This window comes from Scyliorhinus canicula, chromosome 16 (genome assembly GCF_902713615.1).
Source record: "Scyliorhinus canicula chromosome 16, sScyCan1.1, whole genome shotgun sequence".
In the NCBI taxonomy this organism is placed as follows: Eukaryota; Metazoa; Chordata; class Chondrichthyes; order Carcharhiniformes; family Scyliorhinidae; genus Scyliorhinus; species Scyliorhinus canicula.
In genome coordinates this window covers 2,318,800-2,344,562 of record NC_052161.1, presented here as the reverse complement: position 1 = coordinate 2,344,562, position 25,763 = coordinate 2,318,800, and the positions used below count along the sequence as shown (strand labels likewise).

Here is a 25,763-nt window from a genome sequence, read left to right as displayed (position 1 = left end):
GAGCCCCTCCGCCCCCCACCCCCACCCCCAACCCCGGCTGAGGGGCGGGGGAACTCCATCCAACTGTGAATAAACGTTTGGCCAGTGAGACACCGACCGAGGAGAGAACCAGGAGGGATCACCAGGAAGTGTAAATAACTGAATTGTAAATAAACCAAAGTTGTTTATTATACTCGGTGTGGGCTGCCCTTATTAACCTGGCGACGAGGTGTAAACTGGTTTGTGGTCGATGCTGCGACCTGCTCGGCTAAGCCACCTCCCCGATGTTCTGGGCCCAGGTTGGAACCAATTGTTTTGCTGTTGCCTCTGTTTGGGTGATTAGCTGGATTTGACGCCGGTGCTGAAGATTGGAACCAGTGCGCAGAAAGGATCCGTTACTTCTTCTGGGCCAACAACGTCACGGAGAACGAGTTCCAGATGGTCATACTGCTGATGGCCTGCGGGGCGCACACGTTCGGAGTGATCAGGAGTCTAACATACCCAACGGCGTCGGATACACACTCATCGACCATCGCGTGGCACCTGTGGCACAAAACTTTAACCCGACCCCGTTGGTGATCGCCCAAGAGTATCGTTTTAATAAAGCAGAGAGATTCCCCCCCCCACCCCAGTGAGTCCATCACCAAGTTCATATCACAGTTCCGGATGATAACCGGGTTTTGTGAGTATGAACATAGAACATAGAACACTACAGCGCAGTACGGGCCCTTCGGCCCTCGATGTTGTGCCGACCTGTGAAACCATCTGAAGCCTATCTGACCTACACTATTCCATTTTCATCCATATGTCTATCCAGTGACCACTTAAATGCCCTTAAAGTTGGCGAGTCTACTACTGTTGCAGGCAGGGCGTTCCACACCCCTACTACTCTCTGAGTAAAGAAACTGCCTCTGATATCTGTCCTATATCTATCACCCCTCAATTTAAAGCTATGTCCCCTCGTGTTGGTCATCACCATCCGAGGAAATAGACTCTCACTGTCCACCCTATCTAACCCTCTGACTATCTTATATGTCCCTATTAAGTCACCTCTCAGCCTTCTCCTCTCTAATGAAAACAACCTCAATTCCCTGAGCCTTTCCTCGTAAGACCTTCCCTCCATACCAGGCAACATCCTAGTAAATCTCCTCTGAACCCTTTCCAAAGCTTCCACATCCATCCCGGGACTGCTTTATCAGATATGCTGCGCGTATGGAGAAGTGGCAGATGGAGTTTAACCCTGACAAGTGTGAGGTTGTCCATTTTGGAAGGACAAATATGAATGCGGAATACAGGGTTAACGGTAGGGTTCTTGGCAATGTGGAGGAGCAGAGAGATCTTGGGGTCTATGTTCATAGATCTTTGAAAGTTGCCACTCAAGTGGCTAGAGCTGTGAAGAAGGCCTATGGTGTGCCAGCGTTCATTAGCAGAGGGATTGAATTTAAGAGCCGTGAGGTGATGATGCAGCTGTACAAAACCTTGGTCAGGCCACATTTGGAGTACTGTGTGCAGTTCTGGTCACCTCATTTTAGGAAGGATGTGGAAGCTTTGGAAAAGGTGCAAAGGAGATTTACCAGGATGTTGCCTGGAATGGAGAGTAGGTCATACGAGGAAAGGTTGAGGGTGCTAGGCCTTTTCTCATTAGAACGGAGAAGGATGAGGGGCGACTTGATAGAGGTTTATAAGATAATCAGGGGAATAGATAGAGTAGACAGTCAGAGACTTTTTCCCCGGGTGGAACACACCATTACAAGGGGACATAAATTTAAGATAAATGGTGGAAGATATAGGGGGGATGTCAGAGGTAGGTTCTTTACCCAGAGAGTCGTGGGGGCATGGAATGCACTGCCTGTGGTAGTAGTTGAGTCGGAAACGTTAGGGACCTTCAAGCGGCTATTGGATAGGTACATGGATTACGGTAGAATGATGGGGTGTAGATGAATATGTTCTTAAGGGCAGCACGGTAGCATTGTGGATAGCACAATTGCTTCACAGCTCCAGGGTCCCAGGTTCGATTCCCGGCTTGGGTCGCTGTCTGTGCGGACTCTGCATGCTCTCCCCGTGTGTGTGTGTGGGTTTCCTCCGGGTGCTCCGGTTTCCTCCCACAGTCTAAAGATGTGCAGCTTGGGTGGATTGGCCATGCTAAATTGCCCTTAGTGTCCAAACTCCTATGATCTATGATTAACCTCGGACAAAAGTTCGGCACAACATCGTGGGCCGAAGGGCCTGTTCTGTGCTGTATTTCTCTTTCTCTATCTAGCACCAGAAGCTCCCCGCGGAGGCCCCTCTCCACCCTTGGGAGTGTCCTGGGCGGCCTTCAGCTGACGTACACACCGGTTTCACTGGCCCAATCCTGGGTTTGATGTTTCCCATCCAAGAGGCTGGAGGTCCCAAAAGTTGGTGATGATCATCACCCGGGTGACCATCGAGCGATTACGCATTTCTTCCTCTACCCATGGAATCCTGGAGTTGCTGGTAACAGATAACGGGACCTCTCTCACGAGTGAAGAGTTCACCGTCTTCATGAAAGGCATCGGGATTCGGCATGTCCGCAATGTCCAAACCATCGGCCTCAAATGGCTTAGCAGAGAGGGCAGTGCAGACGGTTAAACGGGGCTCAAGAAGCAAACTTTGGGCACGATCTACACCAGGCTGGCCGGTTATTTATTCTCGTATATGACGAGGCCGCACGCAGCAACTGGGGAGGCCCCCGCTGAGATGTGAATGGGTCGTAGGCTTTGTACCCAACTCAAATTCACCCAGACATTGGGGCGAAGGTGCGGCATAACCAGGAGTTGCCAGGGTGTTGTCCAGTTTGACGTCAACCTCTCCGACCCTTCTCACTTGGCGTTGTTGATTTGTAACTTCACCGATGGTGCTCGCTGACTCTCTGGGATTGTTGTCTGTCAAACGGGATCCATCTCTGACCAGGTTAGCGCGGGGGACAACTGATGTGACGGAATTTGGATACTTTTCGTTGGCGGAGGCTCCTCCTTCATGTTCCTCAGTCAAATCTTTCCCGGATCTGGTAACTCCATTGCCGAACCTGCCGCCGTGCCACCTCGCACCCATTGCTGTACCTGCCACTGTGCCACCTCGCACCCATTGCCGTACCTGTCGCTGTGCCACCTCGCACCCATTGCCATACCTGCCACTGTGCCACCTCGCACCCATTGCCATACCTGCCACTGTGCCACCTCGCACCCGTGCCGTACCTGCCGCCGTGCCACCTCGCACCCATTACCGAACCTGCCACTGTGCCACCTCGCACCCATTGCCGTACCTGCCGCTGTGCCACCTCGCACCCATTACCGTACCTGCCGCTGTGCCACCTCGCACCCATTGCCAAACCTGCCGCTGTGCCACCTCGCACCCATTACCGAACCTGCCACTGTGCCACCTCGCACCCGTGCCGTACCTGCCACTGTGCCACCTCGCACCCATTGCTGTACCTGCCACTGTGCCACCTCGCACCCATTGCCGTACCTGCCACTGTGCCACCTCGCACCTGTGCCAAACCTGCCGCTGTGCCACCTCGCACCTGTGCCAAACCTGCCACTGTGCCACCTCGCACCCATTGCCAAACCTGCCACTGTGTCACCTCGCACCCATTACCGAACCTGCCGCCGTGCGACCTCGCACCCGTGTCAAACCTGCCACTGTGCCACCTCACACCCATTGCCGAAGCTGCCACTGTGCCACCTCGCACCCATTGCCGAAGCTGCCACTGTGCCACCTCGCACCCGTGCCAAACCTGCCGCTGTGCCACCTCGCACCCATTACCGTACCTGCCGCTGTGCCACCTCGCACCCATTGCCAAACCTGCCGCTGTGCCACCTCGCACCCGTGCCAAACCTGCCGCTGTGCCACCTCGCACCCATTACCGTACCTGCCGCTGTGCCACCTCGCACCCATTGCCAAACCTGCCGCTGTGCCACCTCGCACCCATTGCCAAACCTGCCGCTGTGCCACCTCGCACCCATTACCGAACCTGCCACTGTGCCACCTCGCACCCGTGCCGTACCTGCCACTGTGCCACCTCGCACCCATTGCTGTACCTGCCACTGTGCCACCTCGCACCCATTGCCGTACCTGCCACTGTGCCACCTCGCACCTGTGCCAAACCTGCCACTGTGCCACCTCGCACCCATTACCGAACCTGCCACTGTGCCACCTCGCACCCATTACCGAACCTGCCGCCGTGCGACCTCGCACCCGTGTCAAACCTGCCACTGTGCCACCTCGCACCCATTGCTGTACCTGCCGCTGTGCCACCTCGCACCCATTGCCGTACCTGCCACTGTGCCACCTCGCACCTATTGCCAAACCTGCCGCTGTGCCACCTCGCACCCATTGCCAAACCTGCCGCTGTGCCACCTCGCACCCATTACCGAACCTGCCACTGTGCCACCTCACACCCATTACCGAACCTGCCGCCGTGCGACCTCGCACCCATTGCCAAACCTGCCGCTGTGCCACCTCGCACCCATTACCGAACCTGCCACTGTGCCACCTCGCACCCATTACCGTACCTGCCGCTGTGCCACCTCGCACCCGTGCCAAACCTGCCGCTGTGCCACCTCGCACCCATTGCCAAACCTGCCACTGTGCCACCTCGCACCCGTGCCAAACCTGCCACTGTGCCACCTCGCACCCATTGCTGTACCTGTCGCTGTGCCACCTCGCACCCATTACCGAGCCTGCCACTGTGCCACCTCGCACCCATTGCCAAACCTGCCACTGTGCCACCTCGCACCAATTGCTGTACCTGCCGCTGTGCCACCTCGCACCCGTGCCAAACCTGCCACTGTGCCACCTCGCACCCATTGCTGTACCTGTCGCTGTGCCACCTCGCACCCATTACCGAGCCTGCCACTGTGCCACCTCGCACCCATTGCCAAACCTGCCACTGTGCCACCTCGCATCCATTGCTGTACCTGCCACTGTGCCACCTCGCACCCATTGCCGTACCTGCCACTGTGCCACCTCGCACCCATTGCTGTACCTGCCACTGTGCCACCTCGCACCCATTGCCGTACCTGCCACTGTGCCACCTCGCACCCATTACCGAGCCTGCCACTGTGCCACCTCGCACCCATTACCGAGCCTGCCACTGTGCCACCTCGCACCCATTGCCGTACCTGCCACTGTGCCACCTCGCACCCATTGCCGTACCTGCCACTGTGCCACCTCGCACCCATTACCGAACCTGCCACGGTGCCACCTCGCACCCATTGCCGTACCTGCCGCTGTGCCACCTCGCACCCATTACTGAACCTGCCACTGTGCCACCTCGCACCTGTGCCAAACCTGCCACTGTGCCACCTCGCACCCATTACCGAACCTGCCACTGTGCCACCTCGCACCCATTACCGAACCTGCCACTGTGCCACCTCGCACCTGTGCCGTACCTGCCACTGTGCCACCTCGCACCCATTGCTGTACCTGCCGCTGTGCCACCTCGCACCCATTGCCAAACCTGCCGCTGTGCCACCTCGCACCCATTGCCGTACCTGCCACTGTGCCACCTCGCACCCATTGCCGTACCTGCCACTGTGCCACCTCGCACCCATTACCGAACCTGCCACTGTGCCACCTCGCACCCATTACCGAACCTGCCACTGTGCCACCTCGCACCCATTACCGTACCTGCCACTGTGCCACCTCGCACCCATTACCGAGCCTGCCACTGTGCCACCTCACACCCATTGCTGTACCTGCCACTGTGCCACCTCGCACCCATTACCGTACCTGCCACTGTGCCACCTCGCACCCATTGCCGTACCTGCCGCTGTGCCACCTCGCACCCATTACCGAGCCTGCCACTGTGCCACCTCGCACCCATTGCCAAACCTGCCGCTGTGCCACCTCGCACCCATTGCCAAACCTGCCGCTGTGCCACCTCGCACCCATTGCCAAACCTGCCACTGTGCCACCTCGCACCCATTGCCGTACCTGCCGCTGTGCCACCTCGCACCCATTGCCGTACCTGCCGCTGTGCCACCTCGCACCCATTGCCAAACCTGCCACTGTGCCACCTCGCACCCATTGCCGTACCTGCCACTGTGCCACCTCGCACCCATTACCGAGCCTGCCGCTGTGCCACCTCGCACCCGTGTCGACGCCGACATGCCCAATGTTGCATCTTCAGATTGAGACACGGAGAGGCAGATGTCTGTTGTCTCGGATGCAGATGTGACGGTTTAGCCGTCTCCTGCCGATCTCCACCGCGGTGTTCCTGCCGCACACGACGTTCCCGTGAGAGAGATCTCCGCCTCCTCATCCAGCGCTTCGGGAACTCGACGCTTCCCTGGAGTAGGAAAGGGTCCGTTGTCCTCCACCAGCTCCTCCTTCTTCACCTCATCACCATCGAGGGGGATCTACAGACCTCGGGGGGGGGGGGGGGGGATGTCACATCCTGCACGGGGGTTACGGGGTGGGAATGGGTACCTTCCCCGTGGTCCTCACGGAGCACGAGACCCCCCCCCCTCCCCCCACTGACGGACGGGAGAATTCCATTAAACTGTGTATAAAAGGCTGGCTGGTAAGGAACCGACTGAGGAGAGATCCGGGGTGATCGCCAGGAAGTGTATATAACGCAACTATAAATAAATCAAAGTTCTTTATTTCCCTCGGTGTGGATTCCCTTTGTCCTTGTTACACACAGAGAGTTCCTGGAGGTAAGTGGGAGAAACACAGAAAGTCTCAGGCAGTTATCTCCATTTGAGTTGGACAGCTTTTATCCATCAGTTTTGTGAATTTCCTGAATTACAGCGAAGGAGGCGTGCACCATTCTCTCCTTCAGTACACTCAGTAAAGGTCCAAAGCAGGAGGAAGGGGAGCCGGAGGATGGTGGGGGGATGGGAGCAGGGGACGGGGGTGGGGAGGGACGGGGTGGGGGGGGAACGAGGACAGGAAGAGAGGGATTGGGAATATTTCAAGTCGTGATGAACACATTGAAGCTTCAGACAGCTCACTGGCACCACCTGGTGGCAGCGAGGAACCTTTCAATCTGGATCAATTATCCTTGATGATTGGTCCTGAAATAGACAATTAACTCGTCCTTTACAAACTGGGAAACCACGTTCGAGTATTTGGGCAACATTTTTGGCAGGTGAACCTGCACACCAGGAGAGGCTACATTGGATTTGACTATCCAGGTGGAGGGGCCAGTGAAGGCCAGCATACCATTGGCCTTCTTTACCACCTGCTGTACCTGCACTCTGACCTTCAGTGACTGGTGTACAAGGGCACCCAGGTCTAACCAATTATGTTGCATCCATCATTCATTTGCCCACTCACTCAACTTGTCCGAATCACACTGAAGGATCTCTGCATCCTCCTCACAGCTCACCCTCCCACACAACCTAATGTAATACGGTAGCACAGTGGTTAGCACAGTTGCTTCACAGCTCCAGGGTCCCAGGTTCAATTCCCGGCTTGGGTGACTGTCTGTGTGAGTCTGCACATTCTCCCCGTGTCTGCGTGGGTTTCCTCCGGGTGCTCCGGTTTCCTCCCACAGTCCAAAGATGTGCGGGGGTTAGGTGGATTGGCCATGATAAATTGCCCTTAGTGACCAAAAATTTCCCTTAGAGTTGAGTGGCGTTACTGGGTCAGGGGGATGGGGTGGAGGTGAGGGCTTGGGTTGGTGCTCTTGGTAAGGGCTGGCACTGACTCGATGGGCCGAATGGCCTCCTTGTGCACTGTAGACAGAGTGGGCATAGACAGAGTGGATAGTCAGAGGCTTTTCCCCAGGGTAGAGGGGTCAATTACTAGGGGGCATAGGTTTAAGGTGCGAGGGGCAAGGTTTAGTGTAGATGTACGAGGCACGTTTTTTACACAGAGGGTAGTGGGTGCCTGGAACTCGCTGCCGGAGGAGGTGGTGGAAGCAGGGACGATAGTGACGTTTAAGGGGCATCTTGACAAATACATGAATAGGATGGGAACAGAGGGATACGGACCCAGGAAGTGTAGAAGATTGTAGTTTAGTCGGGCAGCATGGTCGGCACGGGCTTGGAGGGCCGAAGGGCCTGTTCCTGTGCTGTACTTTTTTTTGTTCTTTGTTCTTTGTAAATTGAATGATTCTATGAATCTGCAAATTTGGAAATATTACGTTTAGTTCCTACATCAAAATAATTAATATATATTGTGAATAGCTGGGGTCCCAGCACCGATCCCTGTGGTACCCCACTAGTTACTGCCTGCCACATTGACCTGTTAATTCCTACTTTTGTTTCCTCTCTGCCAACCAGTTTTCTATCCATCTCAATAAACCAGCCCCAATCCTGTGCGCTTTTATTTTACACGCTAATCTCTTATGTAGGACTTTATCAAAATCCTTCTGAAAGTCCAAATATATCACATCCACTGGCTCCCCCTCATCAACTCTACCAGTTACATCCTCGAAGAATTCCAACGCCGAAATCGGGGCGTGCCATTGGATGGGGGATAACTCCCAACGCCGAAATCGGGGCGTGCCATTGGATGGGGGATAACTCCCAACGCCGAAATCGGGGCGTGCCATTGGGGGATAACTCCCAACGCTGAAATCGGGGCGTGCCATTGGATGGGGGATAACTCCCAACGCTGAAATCGGGGCGTGCCATTGGATGGGGGATAACTCCCAACGCTGAAATCGGGGCGTGCCATTGGATGGAGGATAACTCCCAATGCTGAAATCAGGTCAGGTTCCGATTTGACGCCAAGTCATGAGGCTCCACCTTCTCAGAAACGGCATCAATGCGACACACGGCGCGCGTAGTTGCAACATCATTCACTTATCATTACTGTGCCCACCCCTGATGCTCCGATTGGCCGAGTTCCTGACGGCGCGGTCCACATGTGTTACTCACATGGGGGTGGCCAGGAGGTGGGCTGTGGGGTCGGGGCGGACGGGCATTACCACAGCCAGCAGGGCAGCCATGCAGCTGCGCACGCCGCTGACAGCCCGCTATAAACCTGGTGCCCTGGATCGTATCGGTGACCCCCCCCCCCAGGGTATCCACCCCTGGGTGCCCTCTGGCCCCAGCCGACCCATCAGCTGTATGGGTTCTCCAGCACAACCTGCCCCATCTTTACAGCCCCGATCAGTGTATGTGGGGGGGGGATATTGTTTAGCGCAGCTGTAGCTTGTCAATCCTGCAAGTGCCCATCACGGACCCAGCGACTCCGACTCCATTTGTCATACGTTTTGATGGTGTTCCACGTGGCGCCGGTGCTAGCCCCTCACCCAGTGGCGGAATCAGTGCAGGCGTGGCACCAGTTTTTCTGACGTGGAACTGCACGGAGTTTCCGTTGGCGTCAGCACTTACACTCAGAAACGGAGAATCCGGACCAATATCTCCAAATGTCAGCTCATCGGGGAGCCCTATTCGTATAAACAAAAATCCATTCGCTCAAGCTTTTATGGCGTTTTAATTGCACTTCTGGCTCCCAAATAGCCGAGTTGTTTTTCAAAGCAGGATTTTTAAAAACGTGACTGCAGTACTCACACACACTAACCCAGGCGTTTAACCCAAATACACATCATACAATACATGTGAAATTGCAATCACACGATACTGCCACTGTTTTCCAAGTCAATAGAGGAGGGGACTTCATACAATTAATGTAATTACAGCATCAGCAACTTAGAAATTATTGGAAATAAAGAGCGACAAATCCCCAGGACCTGACGGTTTCTATTCGAGGATGTTAAAGGAAGTAGGGGAGCTCATTGTAGATTATCAGGTCTGGGGATTTATCAGCCTTCAATCCCATCAATCTCCCCAACACCCTGGGCTGGATTTTCCGTTTGTGAGATTATGTGCCGACGCCAGAGGAGCCTGTGTGGTCTTTGATGATCAAACAATTGGCGTGAAGCCCTCACCGATTCTGGTACTGGTGAGGGGCTAGCACTGGTGCCGACTGAAACTCCCGGCTACCGTGCCGAAAACAGCCAGAGAATGGTTGGGCATTCGGTTGCGCCTTACAACATGGAATAACCGAGGCTGGGGAGTGTGTGTCTGTGTGTGTGTGTGTGTGTGGGGGGGGGGGGGGACAGACATACTAATGGAATCTTTTTATAGCGCATGTCCCAGCCAAGCCGTCTTTATCAATCTGAAGCGGCGTTCTACATCTGCCAGGGTTCCAGAAGTGTCTGCAATTGGGTGCTCCGTGCCTTCGGTCCATCTATGGGATAGTATTGCCCCGATATAGTATGGAGAGGCCAGGTTGGATCACATTGTCTAGCAGATGGGAGGATGAAGTGCTCTCTTCACCCCTGTAATGCCCCCTCTGCTGGATCTCCCCAAGCCCCATTTCTGGGTATTTCCAACAAGATTTGAAGCGGGGCGGCAGAGTAGCCAAGTTTGCAATAAACGCGTAATAATTGATGAGTCCCAGAAATGATCTCACTTCAGTGCCGTTTTGTGGAGTTGGGGAACCTTTATGTCCTGGGTGCTGTGGGTGCTGTGGGTGCTGAGGGTGCTGTGGGTGCTGTGGGTGCTGAGGGTGCTGTGGGTGGTGTGGGTGCTGTGGGTGCTGTGGGTGCTGTGGGTGCTGTTAGTGCTGTGGGTGCTGTGGGTGCTGAGGGTGCTGTGGGTGCTGTGGGTGCTGAGGGTGCTGTGGGTGTTGTGGGTGCTGTGGGTGCTGTGGGTGCTGAGGGTGCTGAGGGTGCTGGGGGTGCTGAGGGTGCTGTGGGTGCTGTGGGTGCTGAGGGTGCTGTGGATGCTGTGGGTGCTGTGGGTGCCGTGGGTGCTGTGGGTGATGTTGGTGCTGAGGGTGCTGTGGGTGTTGTGGGTGCTGTGGGTGCTGTGGGTGCTGTGGGTGCCGTGGGTGCTGTGGGTGCTGTGGGTGCTGTCGGTGCTGTGGGTGTTGTGGGTGCTGTGGGTGTTGTGGGTGCTGTGGGTGCTGTGGGTGCTTACAGTGCTGTGGGTGCTGTGGGTGCTGATGGTGCTTTGGTTGCTGTAGGGGCTATGGGTGCCATGGGTGCTGTGGGTGCTGTGGGTGCTGTGAGTGCTGTGGGTGCTGTGGGTGTTGTGGGTGCTGTGGTTGCTGTGGGTGCTGTGAGTGCTATGGGTGCTGTGGTTGCTGTGGGTGCTGTGAGTGCTGTGAGTGCTGTGGGTGCTGTGGGTGCTGTGGGTGTTGTGAGTGCTGTGGGTGCTGTGGGTGCTGTGGGTGTTGTGGTTGCTGTGGATGCTGTGAGTGCTGTGGGTGCTGTGGGTGCTGTGGGTGCTGTGGGTGCTGTGAGTGCTGTGGGTGCTGTGGGTGCTGTGGGTGTTGTGGTTGCTGTGGATGCTGTGAGTGCTGTGGGTGCTGTGGGTGCTGTGGGTGCTGTGGGTGCTGTGAGTGCTGTGGGTGCTGTGGGTGCTGTGAGTGCCGTGGGTGCTGTGAGTGCTGTGGGTGCTGTTGGTGCTGTGGGTGCTGTGGGTGCTGTGGGTGGTGTGGGTGCTGTGGGTGCTGTGAGTGCTGTGGGTGCTGTTAGTGCTGTGGGTGCTGTGGGTGCTGTTGGTGGTGTGGGTGCTGGGGATGCTGTGGGTGCTGTTGGTGCTGTTGGTGGTGTGGGTGCTGTGGTTGCTGTGGGTGCTGTGGGTGCTGTGGGTGCTGGGGATGCTGTGGGTGCTGTTGGTGCTGTTGGTGGTGTGGGTGCTGTGGTTGCTGTGGTTGCTGTGGGTGGTGTGGGTGCTGTGGGTGCTGTGGGTGCTGTTGGTGGTGTGGGTGCTGTGGGTGCTGTGGGTGCTGTGGGTGCTGTGGGTGCTGAGGGTGCTGTGGGTGCTGGGGATGCTGTGGGTGCTGTTGGTGCTGTTGGTGGTGTGGGTGCTGTGGGTGCTGTGGGTGCTGTGGGTGCTGTGGGTGCTGTGGGTGCTGAGGGTGCTACCTCTCTCCAGAGGACCTGCAATTGCTGTTTTCCTGAAACTACAAAAGCTTGATTGCAAATTTCAAGCTGAAAGCTCAGTTTGAACAGAAATAAGGAGCCTCTCCAGGATTAGCTGGGAAAAATGCATTTCTAAATTACAGAGAACCTGAATGAATGAATCTGCAAAGAATATAATTTCAGCCTGTAAACCAAAGACTTTAATCTGAAAGCGTGCTGGGAAAAAAAATGTGCTAAAGATCATCATCTGAAATAAAGACTTTCTTTCCTCCACTTGAGATTTTATCCCTTTCCGCCCCTCAGTGTTTGTCTGTCTTGTGTGTGTAAAGGGTGAGGGGCAAGTTAAAGTGGGTAGTAGATATTAGTTAATTGTTAACCAGTGGCATTTGCTGTATATTTCATTATAGTTCTTGTTACGAATAAACAGTAATTGTGTTTAAACTTCCAAACCTGGTGAGTGTAATTATTGGGCAGCAAAGAAACAAAGATATTGGGTATATTTATAAGAATCATTAGTTAATTCACTTGTGTTGTGACTCCGGGGCCTGTGGGGCTGGAATAGTTCAGGGTGTCGGAACAATCAGCAATGCAACTCCACGGCCTCTTCCTTTTTGAATACTCAATACCCAGGACATTCAATTCACATCTCTGGTCACACTGCAGCCATATTATAGACTAAACATAATAACAGGACAGCTTTACTCTGTATCTAACCCCGTGCTGTACCTGTCCTGGGAGTGTTTGATGGGGACAGTGTAGAGGGAGCTTTACTCTGTATCTAACCCCGTGCTGTACCTGTCCTGGGAGTGTTTGATGGGGGACAGTGTAGAGGGAGCTTTACTCTGTATCTAACCCCGTGCTGTACCTGTCCTGGGAGTGTGTGATGGGGACAGTGTAGAGGGAGCTTTACTCTGTATCTAACCCCGTGCTGTACCTGTCCTGGGAGTATTTGATGGGGAGTGTGTAGAGGGAGCTTTACTCTGTATCTAACCCCATGCTGTACCTGTCCTGGGAGTGTTTGATGGGGACAGTGTAGAGGGTGCTTTACTCTGTATCTAACCCCGTGCTGTACCTGTCCTGGGAGTGTTTGATGGGGACAGTGTAGAGGGAGCTTTACTCTGTATCTAACCCCGTGCTGTACCTGTCCTGGGAGTGTTTGTTGGGGACAGTGTAGAGGAAGCTTTACTCTGTATCCCACCCCGTGCTGTACCTGCCCTGGGAGTGTTTGATGGGGACAGTGTAGAGGGAGCTTTACTCTGTATCTAACCCCGTGCTGTACCTGTCCTGGGAGTGTTTGATGGGGACAGTGTAGAGGGAGCTTTACTCTGTATCTAACCCCGTGCTGTACCTGTCCTGGGAGTGTTTGATGTGGACAGTGTAGAGGGAGCTTTACTCTGTATCTAACCCCGTGCTGTACCTGTCCTGGGAGTGTTTGATGGGGACAGTGTAGAGGGTGCTTTACTCTGTATCTAACCCCGTGCTGTACCTGTCCTGGGAGTGTTTGATGGGGACAGTGTAGAGGGAGCTTTACTCTGTATCTAACCCCGTGCTGTACCTGTCCTGGGAGTGTTTGTTGGGGACAGTGTAGAGGGAGAATTTACTCTGTATCTAACCCCGTGCTGTACCTGTCCTGGGAGTGTTTGATGGGGACAGTGCAGAGGGAGCTTTACTCTGTATCTAACCCCGTGCTGTACCTGTCCTGGGAGTGTTTGATGGGGACAGTGTAGAGGGAGCTTTACTCTGTATCTAACCCCGTGCTGTACCTGTCCTGGGAGTGTTTGTTGGGGACAGTGTAGAGGGAGCTTTACTCTGTATCCACCCCGTGCTGTACCTGCCCTGGGAGTGTTTGATGGGGACAGTGTAGAGGGAGCTTTACTCTGTATCTAACCCCGTGCTGTACCTGTCCTGGGAGTGTTTGATGGGGACAGTGTAGAGGGAGCTTTACTCTGTATCTAACCCCGTGCTGTACCTGTCCTGGGAGTGTTTGATGTGGACAGTGTAGAGGGAGCTTTACTCTGTATCTAACCCCGTGCTGTACCTGTCCTGGGAGTGTTTGATGGGGACAGTGTAGAGGGTGCTTTACTCTGTATCTAACCCCGTGCTGTACCTGTCCTGGGAGTGTTTGATGGGGACAGTGTAGAGGGAGCTTTACTCTGTATCTAACCCCGTGCTGTACCTGTCCTGGGAGTGTTTGTTGGGGACAGTGTAGAGGGAGAATTACTCTGTATCTAACCCCGTGCTGTACCTGTCCTGGGAGTGTTTGATGGGGACAGTGTAGAGGGAGCTTTACTCTGTATCTAACCCCGTGCTGTACCTGCCCTGGGAGTGTTTGATGGGGACAGTGTAGAGGGAGATTTACTCTGTATCTAACCCCGTGCTGTACCTGTCCTGGGAGTGTTTGATGGAGGACAGTGCAGAGGGAGCTTTACTCTGTATGTAACCCGTGCTGTACCTGTCCTGGGAGTGTTTGATGGGGACAGTGTAGAGGGAGCTTTACTCTGTATCTAACCCCGTGCTGTACCTGTCCTGGGAGTGTTTGTTGGGGACAGTGTAGAGGGAGCTTTACTCTGTATCCCACCCCGTGCTGTACCTGCCCTGGGAGTGTTTGATGGGGACAGTGTAGAGGGAGCTTTACTCTGTATCTAACCCCGTGCTGTACCTGTCCTGGGAGTGTTTGATGGGGACAGTGTAGAGGGAGCTTTACTCTGTATCTAACCCCGTGCTGTACCTGTCCTGGGAGTGTTTGATGGGGACAGTGCAGAGGGAGCTTTACTCTGTATCTAACCCCGTGCTGTACCTGTCCTGGGAGTGTTTGATGGGGACAGTGTAGAGGGAGCTTTACTCTGTATCTAACCCCGTGCTGTACCTGTCCTGGGAGTGTTTGTTGGGGACAGTGTAGAGGGAGCTTTACTCTGTATCCCACCCCGTGCTGTACCTGCCCTGGGAGTGTTTGATGGGGACAGTGTAGAGGGAGCTTTACTCTGTATCTAACCCCGTGCTGTACCTGTCCTGGGAGTGTTTGATGGGGACAGTGTAGAGGGAGCTTTACTCTGTATCTAACCCCGTGCTGTACCTGTCCTGGGAGTGTTTGATGTGGACAGTGTAGAGGGAGCTTTACTCTGTATCTAACCCCGTGCTGTACCTGTCCTGGGAGTGTTTGATGGGGACAGTGTAGAGGGTGCTTTACTCTGTATCTAACCCCGTGCTGTACCTGTCCTGGGAGTGTTTGATGGGGACAGTGTAGAGGGAGCTTTACTCTGTATCTAACCCCGTGCTGTACCTGTCCTGGGAGTGTTTGTTGGGGACAGTGTAGAGGGAGAATTACTCTGTATCTAACCCCGTGCTGTACCTGTCCTGGGAGTGTTTGATGGGGACAGTGTAGAGGGAGCTTTACTCTGTATCTAACCCCGTGCTGTACCTGCCCTGGGAGTGTTTGATGGGGACAGTGTAGAGGGAGATTTACTCTGTATCTAACCCCGTGCTGTACCTGTCCTGGGAGTGTTTGATGGAGACAGTGCAGAGGGAGCTTTACTCTGTATGTAACCCGTGCTGTACCTGTCCTGGGAGTGTTTGATGGGGACAGTGTAGAGGGAGCTTTACTCTGTATCTAACCCCGTGCTGTACCTGTCCTGGGAATGTTTGATGGGGACAGTGTAGAGGGAGCTTTACTCTGTATCTAACCCCGTGCTGTACCTGTCCTGGGAGTGTTTGATGGGGACAGTGTAGAGGGAGCTTTACTCTGTATCTAACCCCGTGCTGTACCTGTCCTGGGAGTGTTTGATGGGGACAGTGTAGAGGGAGCTTTACTCTGTATCTAACCCCGTGCTGTACCTGTCCTGGGAGTGTTTGATGGGGACAGTGTAGAGGGAGCTTTACTCTGTATCTAACCCCGTGCTGTACCTGTCCTGGGAGTGTTTGATGTTAAGATTGTGGGGATAAAATGTCCCATTTCTGCCCTGGTTAATTTGAATCACACAGGGAAATCCTGTGAACAAATCAGTGTCTGAATTGATTTTGAATCTATTATTCTGGTCCCGTGGATTAGGATGAAGGTTTCTCTTGGCTTTCCTGCTGTTTGATTTGATCACTGGTTTCTGGGTGAGGTGGTGACTGGAGTGAATTAAACTGCCTCATACTTACTGCCTCAAATTCTTTTTCATCGCCGCAGGGAAAAGCCTCAAAACCACCCGGGGACAAAACACTCTCCGAAAAATATCGAACTGCACGGAAATGGTTACAGGAGAGAAAGTTCTTTGTACCTGAAAAAAAAAACCATTTCTAATTCATCACTGACCTCAAACTTCCTACAAGAGAGGATTTAACCACCGCATCTTGACATTCAATAGCATTACCATCGCTGAATCCCCCACTATCAACATTCTGAGGGTTACTATTGATCAGAAACTGATCTGGACCCAGCCACATTAATACTGTGGCTACCAGGGCAGGTCAGAGGCTAGGAATCCTGCGGAGAGTAACTCACCTCCTGACCCCCCTCAAAGCCAGTCCACCATCTACAAGGCACAAGTCAGGAGTGTGAGGGAATACTCTCCACTTGCCTGGATGAGTGCAGCTCCAACAACACTCAAGAAGCTCAACACCATCCAGGACAAAGCAGCCCCGTTTGATTGCTCCCCACTCCACAAAAATTCACTCCCTCCCCCACCGACAAACAGTGGCAGCCGTGTGCACCATCTACAAGATTCACTGCAGTAACTCACCAAGGCTCCTTAGTCAGCACCTTCCAAACCCACGGCCACTACCATCTAGGACAAGAGCAGCAGATACCTGGGAACCCCACCACCTGGAGGTTCCCCTCCAAGTCACTCACCACCCTGACTGGGAAATATATCGGCCGTTCCTTCACTGTCGCTGGGACAACATCCTGGAACTCCCTCCCTAACAGCGCAGTGGGTGTACCTACACCTCAGGGACTGCAGCGGTTCAAGAAGGCAGCTCACCACCACCTTCTCAAGGACAACTAGGGATGGGCAATAAATGTTGGCCTAACCAGCGACACCCACATCCCGTAAATGAATGTTTAAAAAACCTTTGATGCCCCAGAATGCTGGTCTGATGTATGGTGACAGGAGGTGTAGCTATGGGACTTTCTCCAACTTCAAGACAACAATAACTCAGGAAGGAAGCTCTAACTTTCCAGAAAGTTCTATCTTGGTTGGTGGAGAGGGTGGGTCTGTGCTCTGAGGAGGGATGGTTACCCACGGGTTTACATTCCCTGATTAAGGATTGATGAGATTTGCTTTGAAGTTTCATTCTCAGGGTGTCTGGTATTTACTGACCATCGATAATTGGCGTGGGTTTGCTGGGTCATTTCAGAGACACAGTGAAACTCCACAAGTTGCTCAGAATCTGGAGTCATCTTGACCGGGTAAGAACAGCAGATTACCCTCCCAAGAAAGCATTAGTGAATTTGAAGATTCTGCTTTTGTTCCAAATTAATTTTAACTTAAATTCTCCAGTTTCCATTTTGAAAATTGAACATTAGTCAAAGCCTCTGGATTATTATTGCAGTAACATCAACACTATCACCACCATTTCATAGAACCCTACAGTGCAGAAGAAGGCCATTCAGCCCATCGAGTCTGCAACAACCCTCTGAAGGAGCACCTTATCAAGCCCACTTCCCCCCCCCTTGTCCCTCGAACCCCACCTAACCTACATATCTTTGGACACTAAGGGCAATTTAGCATGGCCAATCCCCCTAACCTGCACATCTTTGGACTGTGGGAGGAAACCGGAGCACCCGGAGGAAACCCACGCAGACACGGGGAGAACGTGCAGACTCCGCACAGACAGTGACCCAAGCCGGGAATCGAACCTGGGACCCTGGAGCTGTGAGGTTGCAGTGCTCAGTGTCACCCACACCACTGAGCCACCGTGCCGCCTACAGCGATTGCCTATGGAGAAGAGGTAGTTTGTGTATGTTCATTCTCATTTAGAAAGCTGTGTAAGGTTCACAACTGATTAACAGTCTCTCAGGTCACAACAGAAATAGCCCATCAGTGACCATGACCACACATCTCTCAGCCAATAGGAGATAGCCTTGCACATCAGGAGGGGCTTTGGGTTCCTTAATCGACATGATGGGGGAGGGTCCACCAGAAACAGGGATCTAACCCAGAACTTACCCATAACTCTGCTCTGCACGGCTGACTGGAGTGAGATTTGAACCCTTTGACTCTGAACTAGGAGTGTCTATCCCTGACTATTCCAGATTGAGAAGGGCGATGGGGTTAGAGGGGACAGGGAAGGAGAGACCACAGTTCCTCATTGCCACACAAGCACTTTAAACATTTGCCATTGTGCATTCCAGCATGAATTGAATGGGCTGAATGGTCTCTGTGTCTTTCCCTCTGCAGTGACATTTTATTTACACATGTAAATGTCTTTGTTACAGTGACAGCGAGACTTGTATTGAAGTTAGTGGAGGGCTGGGAAGACTGTCTAATTGGCAGCTTCTGAATGGCTGTGCCCTTGGTAAGGGTCCGTGCTCCCCCCCCAGCAGTGACACTCACATGGCCCTTGGTAAGGGTCCGTGCTCCCCCAGCAGTGACACTCACAAGGCCCTTGGTAAGGGTCCGTGCTCCCCCCCGAGCAGTGACACTCACATGACCCTTGGTAAGGGTCCGTGCTCCCCCCCCCCCCAGCAGTGACACTCACATGACCCTTGACCCACCTTGCCAGATGCCATCGATGTCCAAGATGGTTGAAAGGATGTTCTTGCTGCAGCCTGGCATATTCTCCCCACCATTCGGATAGAAGTCCACATGTCCACAAGCATGAATCATCCCGAACCCTGTAACAGGAGGTAGGCTGGTCATTAATGTAAGGTTGTGTGTTGAAGAAGTCTCAAGGCTGATATGGTTGAACAATAACTTTTTATCAATCACATTACTATGGTGGCCAGTTATTATTGGGCCGGTAACTATTGGGCCGGTAACTATTGGCCGGTAACTATTGGGCCAGTTACTATTGGGCTGGTTACTATTGGCCGGTAACTATTGGGCCAGTTACTATTGGGCCGGTAACTATTGGGCCAGTTACTATTAGGCCAGTTACTATTTGCCGGTAACTATTGGGCCGGTTACTATTGGCCAGTTACTATTGGACCGGTAACTATTGGCCGGTAACTATTGGCCGGTTACTATTGGCCGGTAACTATTGGCCGGTTACTATTGGCCGGTAACTATTGGGCCGGTTACTATTGGGCCGGTAATTATTGGGCCGGTTACTATTGGCCGGTAACTATTGGCCGGTAACTATTGGGCCGGTTACTATTGGGCCGGTTACTATTGGCCGGTAACTATTGGGCCGGTTACTATTGGCCGGTTACTATTGGCCGGTAACTATTGGCCGGTTACTATTGGCCGGTAACTATTGGCCGGTTACTATTGGCCGGTAACTATTGGGCCGGTTACTATTGGGCCGGTAATTATTGGGCCGGTTACTATTGGCCGGTAACTATTGGCCGGTAACTATTGGGCCGGTTACTATTGGGCCGGTTACTATTGGCCGGTAACTATTGGGCCGGTTACTATTGGCCGGTTACTATTGGCCGGTAACTATTGGCCGGTTACTATTGGCCGGTAACTATTGGGCCGGTTACTATTGGGCCGGTAACTATTGGGCCGGTTACTATTGGCCGGTTACTATTGGCCGGTAACTATTGGGCCGGTTACTATTGGACCGGTAACTATTAGGCCAGTTACTATTGGCCGGTAACTATTGGGCCGGTTACTATTGGCCGGTAACTATTAGGCCAGTTACTATTGGCCGGTAACTATTGGACCGGTAACTATTGGGCCGGTTACTATTGGGCCGGTAACTATTGGGCCGGTTACTATTGGACCGGTAACTATTAGGCCAGTTACTATTGGCCGGTAACTATTGGCCGGTAACTATTAGGCCAGTTACTATTGGCCGGTAACTATTGGACCGGTTACTATTGGACCGGTAACTATTGGGCCGGTTACTATTGGACCGGTAACTATTGGGCCGGTTACTATTGGACCGGTAACTATTGGGCCGGTTACTATTGGCCGGTAACTATTGGGCCGGTTACTATTGGCCGGTAACTATTGGCCGGTAACTATTGGACCGGTAACTATTGGGCCGGTTACTATTGGCCGGTAACTATTGGGCCGGTTACTATTGGACCGGTCACTATTGGGCCGGTTACTATTGGACCGGTAACTATTGGGCCGGTTACTATTGTGCCGGTAACTATTGGGCCGGTTACTATTGGCCGGTTACTATTGGCCCGTTACTATTGGGCCGGTTACTATTGGGCCGGTTACTATTGGCCGGTAACTATTGGCCGGTAACTATTAGGCCGGTTACTATTGGACCGGTTACTATTGGCCGGTTACTATTGGCCGGTAACTATTGGGCCGGTAACTATTGGGCCGGTAACTATTGGGCCGGTTACTATTGGCCGGTTACTATTGGCCGGTAACTATTGGCTGGTAACTATTGGGCCGGTAACTATTGGGCCGGTAACTATTCGCCGGTAACTATTGGCCGGTTACTATTGGGCCGGTAACTATTGGCCGGTTCCAATGACCGGTAACTATTGGGCCGGTAACTATTGGACGGTAACTATTGGGCCGGTAACTATTGGGCCGGTAACTATTGGGCCGGTTACTATTGGGCCGGTAACTATTGGGCCGGTTACTATTGGACCGGTAACTATTGGGCCGGTTACTATTGGCCAGTTACTATTGGACCGGTAACTATTGGCCGATAACTATTAGGCCGGTAACTATTGGGCCGGTAACTATTGGGCCGTTTACTATTTGACTAGTTACTATTGACCGGTTACTATTGGGCCGGTAACTATTGGGCCGGTAACTATTGGCCGGTTACTATTGGACCGGTAACTATTGGGCCGGTTACTATTGGACCGGTAACTATTGGGCCGGTTACTATTGGACCGGTAACTATTGGGCCGGTTACTATTGGACCGGTAACTATTGGGCCGGTTACTATTGGCCGGTAACTATTGGGCCGGTAACTATTAGGCCAGTTACTATTGGCCGGTTACTATTGGGCCGGTTACTATTGGACCGGTCACTATTGGGCCGGTTACTATTGGACCGGTAACTATTGGGCCGGTTACTATTGGACCGGTAACTATTGGGCCGGTTACTATTGGCCGGTTACTATTGGCCCGTTACTATTGGGCCAGTTACTATTGGGCCGGTTACTATTGGCCGGTAACTATTGGCCGGTAACTATTAGGCCGGTTACTATTGGACCGGTCACTATTGGGCCGGTTACTATTGGCCGGTTACTATTGGCCGGTAACTATTGGGCCGGTAACTATTGGGCCGGTAACTATTCGCCGGTAACTTTTGGCCGGTTACTATTGGGCCGGTAACTATTGGCCGGTTCCAATGACCGGTAACTATTGGGCCGGTAACTATTGGCCGGTTACTATTGGGCCGGTAACTATTGGGCCGGTTACTATTGGACCGGTATCTATTGGGCCGGTTACTATTGGCCAGTTACTATTGGACCGGTAACTATTGGCCGATAACTATTGGGCCGGTAACTATTGGGCCAGTTACTATTGGGCCGGTTACTATTGGCCGGTTACTATTGGGCAGGTTACTATTGGGCCGGTAACTATTGGGCCGGTAACTATTGAGCCGGTAACTATTGGCCGGTAACTATTGGCCGGTTACTATTCGACCGGTAACTATTGGCCGGTTACTATTGGACCGGTAACTATTGGGCCGATTACTATTGGGCCGGTTACTATTGGCCGGTTACTATTGGGCAGGTTACTATTGGGCCGGTAACTATTGGGCCGGTAACTATTGGGCCGGTTACTATTGGCCGGTTACTATTCGACCGGTAACTATTGGCCGGTAACTATTGGGCCGGTTACTATTGGCCGGTAACTATTGGACCGGTAACTATTGGCCGGTAACTATTGGCCGGTTACTATTGAGCCGGTTACTATTGGACCGGTAACTATTGGGCCGGTTACTATTGGCCGGTGACTATTCGACCGGTAACTATTGGGCCGGTTACTATTGGGCCGGTAATTATTGGGCCGGTAACTATTAGGCCGGTTACTATTGGGCCGGTAACTATTAGGCCGGTTACTATTGGCTGGTAACTATTGGCCGGTTACTATTGGGCCGGTTACTATTGGCCGGTAACTATTGGGCCGGTTACTATTGGGCCGGTTACTATTGGCCAGTAACTATTGGCCGGTTACTATTTGGCCAGTAACTATTGTGCCGGTAACTATTGGGCTGGTAATTATTGGGCCGGTAACTATTGGGCTGATAACTATTGGGCTGGTAACTATTGGGCTGGTAATTATTGGGCCGGTAACTATTGGGCTGATAACTATTGGCCGGTAACTATTGGGCTGGTAATTATTGGGCCGGTAACTATTGGGCCGGTAACTATTGGGCTGGTAACTATTGGGCTGGTAATTATTGGGTCGGTAACTATTGGGCCGGTAACTATTGGGCTGGTAATTATTGGGCCGGTAACTATTGGGCTGGTAACTATTGGCCGGTAACTATTGGGCCGGTAACTATTGGCCGGTAATTATTGGGCCGGTAACTATTGGGCCGGTAACTATTGGGCTGGTAACTATTGGGCCGGTAACTATTGGGCCGGTAACTATTGGGCTGGTAACTATTGGCCGGTAACTATTGGGCTGGTAACTATTGGCCGGTAACAATTGGGCTGGTAACTATTGGGCCGGTTACTATTGGGCTGGTAACTATTGGCCGGTAACTATTGGGCTGGTAACTATTGGGCCGGTAACTATTGGCCGGTAATTATTGGGCCGGTTACTATTGGAACTCACCCAGTGAATGAAGAAATACACAGATCTCCCTGACAACACACATAGCAACAAGTGGCACTGAGGGTTACATCACGGGCCGGATTCTCCGCCGCCGGGATGCTGTGTTTTGCCGGCAGCCCGGGGGGGTTTCCCGACGGAGTGGGGCTGCCCCACAATGGGAAACCCCATTGAAAGGCCGGTGTAACGGAGTATCCCGCCAGCGGGGTCAAACAGAAATGTGGCGGGATGGAGAATCCAGCACCACATGAATGTCACTCTTCAAGGGTACATTCTGAGTGGGAGGGAGAATAAGAGGATTGCAAAGGGTCCAAACCAAAATGTGTTCATCTGATCATTACATTCACACGCCAATGGAATGGGTTTCAAAAGGTAGAAATGATTCCCAGCGATGGAGCATCAGTGACCCTGAGCCACTGGGCCTTAGTGAAGCCCAGCAGCCTGACTACCAAATCCTGATTGCTGTGGTGATCTAGGCAGACATCCTCTGATGGCCGGAGGCCTGGAGGGTCCGGCCTCATTAGGGTCTCCTGCTCTGGGGCACAATCACCCTTGGCTGCCTGCGCTGCCGGAGTTGGGGCAGAGGCACAGGCAGAGGGGACACTGAGCAGCTACACACCCCGGAGTGTCCGGCTGACACCCATCCTCTGTGCCAGGGGGCCTCGGCCTGACTCCTGCAGGAGGAAGCATCCCCCTAATATTCACCCCCTTCTCCAGTTTAAGTGTGCTAACGAGCCGCCGTGTCTGCCAAACTCAGTGCACACCCCGTCTGATCAGATCACAGGTGGTGTTTGCCATGGGGATACCTCATCAGCACCACACCCCTAAACATTCACCTCCAGTTGTTTGCACATTGTGTTCCGTGCTCTCTCGGGAGACGTCACGGAGGTTTCACCCCAAATTTTTTTTGTGTTTCCATATTATTTATGGAATAAATTTATGGAATAATTGCCCATTTATTTACCGCAGACCAAACGATCACGGAGCATGTCACATAAAACAGTTCCATACTCACAAAACTCGGCTATTTTCCGTAGCCATAATACAAACTCACTGAGGGGCTCATTGGGGGTGTGGGGGGGGGGGGGGGGTACCACTCCGCCATTTTTCAAACGATTTCTTGAACCATCACTGACAGGGTTGGGTTAAACTGGGTCACAGGTGGCACAAGTTAGGGCCGGCACAATGGCGCAGTGGTTAGCACTGCTACCTCATGGACAGCATAATCGCTTCACAGCTCCAGGGTCCCCAGGTTCGATTCCCGGCTGGGTCACTGTCTGTGCGGAGTCTGCACGTCCTCCCCCTGTGTGCGTGGGGTTTCCTCCGGGTGCTCCGGTTCCCCCCCACAGTCCAAAGATGTGCAGGTTAGGCAGAATTGGCCATTCTAAATTGCCCTCAGTGTCCAAAATTGCCCTTAGTGTTGGGTGGGGTATTGGGTATGGGGATAGGGTGGAGGTGTTGACCTTGGGTAGGGTGCTCTTTCCAAGAGCTGGTGCAGACTCGATGGGCCGAATGGCCTCCTTCTGCACTGTAAATTCTATGATCTATGATCTATGGCACCAAGGACCCGGTTCGATTCCCAGCCCCCGGGTCACTGTCCGTGTGGAGTTTGCACATTCTCCCCGTGTTTGCGTGGGTCTCACCCCCACAACCCAAAGGTGTGCAGGGGTAGGTGGACTGGCCACGCTAATTGCCCCTTCATTGGAAAAAAAAGAAATAATTGGGTACTTTAAATTTTTTTTAAAAACAAGTGCCACGCGATGGTCGATGAGTGTGTATCTGCCGCCGTTGGGTATGTTAGACTCCTGATCACTCCGAACGTGTGCGCCCTGCAGGCCATCAGCAGTATGACCATCTGGAACTCGTTCTCTGTGACGTTGTTGGCCCAGAAGAAGTAACGGATCCTTTCTGCGCACTGGTTTCCAATCTTCAGCACCGGCGTCAGATCCAGCTAATCACCCAAACAGAGGCAACAGCAAAACAATTGGTTCCAACCTGGGCCCAGAACATTGGGGAGGTGGTTCAGTCGAGCAGGTCGCAGCATCGACCGTTTACACCTCGTCGCCAGGTTAATAAGGTCACAGGGAGTCCACACCAAGTAATAATAACAAACTTAGGTTTATTTACAATCATGTTATATACAACTCCAGGTAGATCCTGATCGGGTCTCTGATTGGTCGGTGCCTTGCTGGCCAACCTTTTATATATAGTTTAATGGAGTCCCCCTGCCCCTCAGTGGGGGGGCTCGTGCTCCGCGAGAACCACAGGTAACCATTCCCACCCCGTAAATTCTGTGCGGGATATTACACTCTCTCTGATTTAATCACAAGAGCCAATCATGTCTCTGATTTAATCACAAGAGTCTATGCTGCCATATCTCCTATATTTTGAAGGTCGCACTTACCAATACTGGGAAATTGGGATGAACCATCCGTGTGAATCACATCAACAAATGATGCATCAGTGGGATCCAGTCGGACTTCAAGTGGAGTGTTCTGGAAGTATGGCTCAACCGGATCAAGCCCTATGGAATAATTCCGGGATGCATGAATTGTTCTTCAAGACCAGAACATTTATGGACATCAGAAAATAGAGGTTTAGTTCCAAGTGGCTAATTCAGTTTCCTCTTGTTCACTATCATCAGATAGAATTCCATCCCCATTCACTCGCAGACTCCCCTCCCAGTCACTCACCAACCTGACTTGGAAATATCGGTCATTCCTTCACTGTCGCTGGGTCAAAAACCTGGAACTCTCTCCCTAACAGCACTGTGGGTGTACCTACCCCCAGGTAGACTGCAGTTCATCACCACCTTATCAAGGGCAATTAGGGATGGTTAATGCTGGCCTAGCCAGCGACACCCCTGTCCAGTGAATTAATAAATAAACAAACTTGCATTGAATGATATCGAAATAAATAAACCCATTCCAATTCACACCCATTACATAACATCCAAATTGGCCAAAGTCTTTCACGCCCACTATTCCCGTACCAGCCTCCCCGGACAGGCGCCGGAATGTGGCGACTAGGGGCTTTTCACAGTAACTTCATTGAAGCCTACTAGTGACAATAAGCGAT

General features: G+C 52.7%; 1 protein-coding gene across 1 annotated transcript in view; it reads right to left on the bottom strand.

Annotated features, from left to right (window-relative positions):
* The window catches only part of LOC119979671 (inactive pancreatic lipase-related protein 1-like), a 48,369-nt gene that overhangs the window by 9,560 nt on the left and 13,046 nt on the right, over nucleotides 1-25,763 (bottom strand). Inside the window, exons 2-4 of the mRNA XM_038822205.1 lie at nucleotides 25,090-25,209; nucleotides 18,531-18,650; nucleotides 15,974-16,092 (exon numbers count right to left, since the gene is read on the bottom strand). Coding sequence (XP_038678133.1) covers nucleotides 15,974-16,092; nucleotides 18,531-18,650; nucleotides 25,090-25,209 — 359 coding nt within the window. The remainder of the gene's footprint in view (nucleotides 1-15,973; nucleotides 16,093-18,530; nucleotides 18,651-25,089; nucleotides 25,210-25,763) is intronic.